The sequence below is a fragment of the Chamaea fasciata genome, unplaced genomic scaffold, assembly GCF_029207755.1.
Source record: "Chamaea fasciata isolate MVZ Bird 193981 ecotype frontalis unplaced genomic scaffold, bChaFas1.0.hap1 SCAF_7, whole genome shotgun sequence".
Classification (NCBI taxonomy): domain Eukaryota; kingdom Metazoa; phylum Chordata; class Aves; order Passeriformes; family Sylviidae; genus Chamaea; species Chamaea fasciata.
In genome coordinates this window covers 47,550,331-47,556,924 of record NW_027094092.1, presented here as the reverse complement: position 1 = coordinate 47,556,924, position 6,594 = coordinate 47,550,331, and the positions used below count along the sequence as shown (strand labels likewise).

General features: G+C 38.9%; 1 protein-coding gene across 2 annotated transcripts in view; it reads right to left on the bottom strand.

Annotated features, from left to right (window-relative positions):
- The window catches only part of UNC79 (unc-79 homolog, NALCN channel complex subunit), a 107,341-nt gene that overhangs the window by 98,521 nt on the left and 2,226 nt on the right, over positions 1 to 6,594 (bottom strand). The window contains exon 2 of one of the 2 annotated variants that reach the window (XM_066188712.1): positions 3,265 to 3,385. In XM_066188712.1, the coding sequence (XP_066044809.1) occupies positions 3,265 to 3,385 (121 nt within the window). Of the gene's footprint in view, positions 1 to 3,264; positions 3,664 to 6,594 lie in introns of those variants that run through there. The other variant, XM_066188711.1, reaches the window with a different exon arrangement.

Below are 6,594 nucleotides of genomic sequence, written 5' to 3'. Positions count from 1 at the left end.
ACTGAGAATTTGGAGTATCTGCAGATCATAACTCCATACTGTACTTACTCCATACTGAACTTGCTCTGCAACAGGGGGCAAAGCTACCAAGGCTTATTTCAAGCTGTGTATATCTTTGCTGCAGATCTATCCCAAAATTACTGCCTTCTTGGAAAGGTTGCCTAAAATGCCTACAAGTGAAATTACATCTCACCAAGGCAGCAAAACAAGCTTGACCATTAATAGCCACCAAGGCATTTATAACCATGCCTCACACTAAGTATTTTACTTAGAAATACATATGGAGAATTTTCTTCAGGAAAATGTGAAGGAATAAGCTTTCCTGCAAGATGTTTATTAAGCCTTAGATCATTCCTCAAGTGAGGGAGAAATCACTGAAAATGAGTAGGGCATGAAACAAATTCATGCTGTAATGTAAAGAAATGCTTTTCCCAAAGAGAAAATTAAAGAAGAACTAAATGAATCAATGTGCTATGCATTGTGTATGGTGATTTTATGTGATGTTCGTTATAGAAATAAGGAATTTATTTTTTTCAGTCATTCCACATCCGTTCCCCCCACCCATGAGTTTGTAATTTATGGAGGCTGCATACAGAGCAAAGGAGCAAATTAATCTCTTGTGCAATCCATCTTTAGCCAGCAAAATGATACCACATATGAATGTGATTCAAAACAGTGGGCACAGCCCACTGAAAAGAACACAGTCAGCGTGTCCACAATATGGAAAGGTAAAAGTGTAATAAACAGTAAAATCTACTATAAAACCCAATCATTATGTGGAATTTCTCTGACTATTCCTTCATTATTTCTATGACTATACATGTTCATCAAGAATTGCTTGTCCCTAACAGCCCAAATTCATTGCATATGCTCTGTGTGAAGCTAGAAAGATTATTCTCCACCATGTACTTCTATCATTGATGTTAACCCTTGTGCAATGGAGTCTCAGTGTAGGAGGCAGAAAGGAGACTCAGCATGCAAAATATTCAAAGAAATTTTTGAACACGCTCTTCAGAAAGGCTCTTAACCAGTCTGTTTAGTTTTAGGGTAAATCTTGCAGAGATCTGCACACAGTGGGTGGGAGTTTCCTTCTTTCCATCTGCCACACTAAATACAGGGTGTGTTGCTTTGCTTTTTTATCCATCTTTTTTCTTAGTATTAGCAAGCATATAAATTTATACTGGTTCAACCATAGCACTCAGTCTTTGACCCACAGCTCAGACTCCCCAGTTACAGGGGTTTAGAATGTCAATTTGACCTTGTCGAGTATCAGAACTCAGTCCACTTAAATTTAGATCCAAGTCATGGCATCAATTTCTCACACCCTTTCAGTTCTAAGGCTGATCAGATCCCAGATCATGAAAGACAAAGCCATTTGTGTAGATGTGTGTATCAGATATTAGTATCACTTCTGCCCCATGGGGTTCAGCATTATCAACAAGAGGATTTTGGTTCAGTCCCATTCTGAACATGAAATAAAACAAAGGGAGTTTCTTGACTGTGCAATTGTTGCCCTGATTTCTGATCTGCTCTCACTGTTGCTAAGTACAAAACCTTTTCAGCAAGCCCAGGAACATCACTGCTCCGGGAGTGTGAAGAATTTATCAACAGGACAGATCAGCTGTACCATTTAGAAAGAAGACCACAGAGTGGTGTAGAGATGCTTTCTTTAAGCAGCACATTCTAAATCTAAATTCTAAATCGATCCTGACCCAGTGAACTTCTGACCAAAAAGAAACATATCTCATTACAGCACTTGGGAGTTACAGCTAAAAGAGAAAACATCCAGAACCAAGCCCAACTTTCTTGCTTTAAGAGCTTAAAGGGTCACAGTATTTAGGAGAAAGCTCTCTTGTCTTAAATAATCTTACTTTAATGCAATTTAAGTGTGTATTGTACAAACAGTCCATCATAACAGCCTGAGGTGTGAACAGAGACACATTTCAGAAGTATCTTTATTTTTTCCCACTGCTCAATACAATGAGACAAAATTTAATTTATTAACCTTCAAACAAAAAGTCCTACTTGCTGTTGTAAGTTACTTCAAAAGTCTAAATGAAGAGGGAAACAAACAGTTCTGCTCCTGAAATCTTCAAAAATAAACAGGAGGTTTAGAGTTTGCTGTGGACAGGTGTTCCACTAAAAATTATTTCTGTCTAAGTGTCTCTCCTTAGGGTCAAGAACATTTTGATGTATTCCAGGCTCTTTGAATGTTAGAATGAACTGTTCTCATTCTCTCAAGTTTAAATTCTTACTTCTCAACTTGTATACATCATAGGAGTATTTGTACTCCTGGGTAAATTGTAAATATATGGGTAAACTCTATTTTGTTAGTGTTTCCTCCTCAATTAAGGCAAATGGCTTTATTTCCAAACTACCTTCTGACAGCAGGGACAATATTTCCAGGTGTATATAAGGAAGTTATGCATAGAAATGCAATTTGAACTGCATTTTTCTGGATGTGAACTGCATTTATCTGCTGGTTTTAGTGCCAGCCAAAGTCAGCAGATAAAAATCCCCTTTTCATAGCCAAAAGCCATTTAAAAAACAAGTTGGAAATATGAATCCACTAGGTAGCACTATGGAATGCACATAATTCCTAATAAAGTCTCACATTTTTTCCTATTTTTTTTAGAAAGACAAGAGATAGTATTTTCTATTCATAATGTATTCTGTATTCATGTGGTATTTAGCACTATATATTATTACTAAACATTAGACTAAGTCAAAAACGGTGGGTCAGAACAATCCTGATGTGTTGTTGCTATCCAAATCCCGATCTGTATACAAACTTTGTGTCTCCTCCTGTTGTTCTAAGGGACTGAACCAGAACCCAGGACAGCTGAACCATGGCACAGAAAGAACCCAGTTCTGCTTGCTTGTCTGGCTGGTCGTTCTGGGATTCTGAGGCACCAGGACTTCCAAGGAGATCATGATTGTACACATCTAAAACTCTCTAGGTCACAAACTCCTCTCTTCACAAGTTCAGCGTATTTGTGTCTTCACCTAAGTCTTAGGAGGGCCAAGCAAATGCATAATCAACCAAGTTTATTCTAGAATCAGTCACTCAATAAGGGGGCTTAACTGGGCAAATTGGGCAACAGCCACTGAAGACATTTGTTCATACCACGTTTTCTTAAATTATGCTCTGACTCTTTTTGGCTGACCATTGACTCATTAAATCTGGCAACCAATTCAAAGCCAATCAATATCCCCTACAATTCTTTAGCTCTTTTTTCTACAAGAGCATTAGTCAAAACTTACCTCAATAATGTCTGAGAAAAGTATTTCAGAGTATTTGCAATGTCAGTTCCAGAGGGCACAGGGTATATGTTGTGGAGAACCCGGTTGTGGTATTCTTGAAGGTAACGGATTTTGGAAGCAACTACATGAAAGACAAAAAGACAAACACAAAAACTTTCATTTAGGTTTTTTGCAGACCTCGACAGAATCCTGTCTGTTTCCTCCATTTTTTTTTTTTTTTAATTTAAGTATTAAACTCAACAAACAGAAAAATCTCTCTGTTCCTTCTGTTTTGACTGAAAAAAATTGTAAAAGAGTGCCAGGGAGAACACATGGAAGTGAATTTCTGCATCTGTATTAGGCAAACTTAATGCTAGCAAATTAAAAAATATATATTACCACTCTGCACTTCTTCCACGTCTCCAATGAATCTCAAGATTCATTTATAATGAATGAGTCATTGGATCACAGGAGGTTCATGTGAGACAGATAAGTATTTCTACAGCCAAAGCAGAGATATAAGCTAAGACAGTGAGACCCTATGTGATTTACTGTGAGCCATAAATTTCCTTTATGCAATGAACTAAAGATATGAAAAGAGTGAAGCGTCTGCTGTTTATTTGTCTTAGGAAGTGTGATCAAGCAGATAAGGGGATTTCAAAGAACAGTAGGAAGTGTACACCTCCACTGAAACCAATTTTTGCTGTATTACAAATAACAGTGGGTTTATTTTCTAATAGGAATCCTTGCTCAGTATTGGGAAAAAAGTGATTACCCTCCCTAGTTGCTTTGCCTTACATTGCCTATACAGCACAAGACAGTCTCATGTAGAGACACCCACACACACTCAACTCTTCTTGCTCCACTCAGATTAATCAACCTTGCTGAGAGAGAGTGCATTGGCTGGGGCAGAGGCCTGCTCAGCTGTGCTGCACTGCAGACATGAAAGTACAGCTTCCTGGGAACTCTTCATCATGTTAGAAGTGCACCAAGACTGTAACAGGCTGTTAAAAGGGGAGATGCTTCTGAATTCTTTCAGCCCTTAAGCATATGGATTATAACAGCCTGTCACTAGACCAAGATATACCTTGTTCCTCTACAGGGCTCCTTCAGCGTGGAAGATAAATCATGCTTCCTAAACAAGCAATTAGTCAATACTTTGTTTTATTCTCATGGTCAAATGTCATTTATTAAGGAATGAATACCATTAAGTCCTCCGCTGAACAGAAAGGTACTAACTACCTGAAGGACATCACTATGCCTCTCACTGCTGAGACAGCTGAACAGTTTATGAATTTTCTGATTTTTTTTCTGAGCCACTGGCAAGTTGAATGAGAAGGGGTGATATTGTATCCGTATTGCAGAAAAAGGCTGATGGACAGACACCAAAAGCAAAGCATCTGCAAATACTGTTGGAGGGTCAGCCTGAGATACTGAGAGCCATTTTGCCACTATAGGTAACAGTACACACTGGACTTTCACCTCCAGAAAACAAAAGATTCCCTGAGTGATGAGCCACACAGAGCAAATGAGGTTTGACAATTCCAAGTTAATTATCCATAAAATGAGGAATACGCAAATACTTATCAAATGAAGAATACTGTTTTCTTGTATGCATGACAAGAAATCCAATCCTGCAGCACCCAACCAAGGTCATTTATTTCCTGCTGTAAGGATGGCACTCGCCAGTTCCTGCAGTAAGTGAAGCTTCTACAGACAAAAGTCTCCCTCATGGTAAAACCTGGCTTCATCACAAGCAGAAAACCCATCATGTGACTGAAGGGCTGGGGTCTATGTCAAATCAACAAGCAAAAATGCAACCAGGGACACCGTCATAATGCATATGCAAAAGCAACACACTAAAAAATGCATATGCATCTTTAGCTATATTTCCTCGCCTTTAAGTCTTTTACTTTACAGGTTTATTTTAAGGTGACATTAAAGAATAACTAAAAACCAATCATGACTTTTCCCCCTACCCTTCAAACAACTGAAAACAGAAGTTTTGTCTCACAGACTCAGATCACCTCAGGACAGGTGGGAGCAAGATCAGAGCCTTTCAGGCCACCAAGCAGGCCTGTGGCACAGGAACTGTGCTGTGCAGGAGGTTGTCCTGTGTGAGAGCAGCCACAACTGGCTTCCTGTACAGACCCCAAAACACTGGGGTAGGAACATCCGGGCAGGATGTGTTTCACTCCACATTACAGAGGTTGACTTGAGCAGTCCAAGACTGTTTTCCCCTCCTCATCTCTCACCTCATTCTTTCTGCCCACTAATCTCTAAGCTAAATCTTTAGTCCCAGATCTGCAGGCTGTCTCAGCAGGTTATTTAAAAGGCAGACCTTTCTTTTAACTGTCATAAAAACTAACCTAGTCTGGTTTCTAGATTAAAAAGGCAATGACTTCTTAAATGTATTTTGTGATGTTACTTTCTCTGGTCGGGGAAAAAAAAGTATGAAACTAAGTGTATTTGTAAAGGACACAGACTATGCAAGACAGTACCCAACTAAGAACAAATCATAGCAAGGTGCACAGATTACTGTGGCTGCCATGGTTTGCTGTCAGATATCTGTAAATAAAATGGACTAAAAAACTGCCAAAGATTATTACAGAATTCATATCTAGATGTATTTCAGAGAGCTGTGTTCCTCCCTACAGTTACAGTTCCTCCCTACTAACTTTCAATAAAGGGCATAGGGTATCTAGAATCACTTGAACTACTTTTTCAAAAAAAAATAAATACGGAAATCCATTTATTTGTATTAATTGGCATTGTTGTGCCATTGTATCAGAATAAATATCAAAAGGGAAAACTTTTGGCTTTATTTATAAAGCCTAAATATAAACATTAGCTTTAGGCTAAAGATTTCAGCCTTCTTCAGAACTTCTCAGTTCTGTTTCCCAAAACTCTATCCATTTCAGCACAACTTCCCAGAGCACAAAGGAACTTCTGAAGGAAAGCCCCAGAGCAAAAACTTTGCCAGCTTTCAAGTTACAGCAAGTGTGTGAATGACCCAATTTTCTGAATTTCAGAGTATCCAGAGACACACTTCAAAAAGTGATGTCACCCTGTGGAAGTACTTGGCCACTGTCATAGGGTCACACCAAAACCAAATAGGTATCCCTCTAGCATCTACACAGACTTCACTAAACTCCTCAGCCCCCGTGTAAGCACTGACTGAACTGACAGTGAAACCATTAGGAGTCCTCAAAGAGGGCCTTGGTTGCTCCACTGTCCTCGAGGGGAACAGATCAGGCATCAGGCATTCCCAGGACACTACTTACCAGAACTAAACACCAATTACTGCTTTTTAAGGTGAAAAATAATTCAATCTCTTTGCATACAACAGAA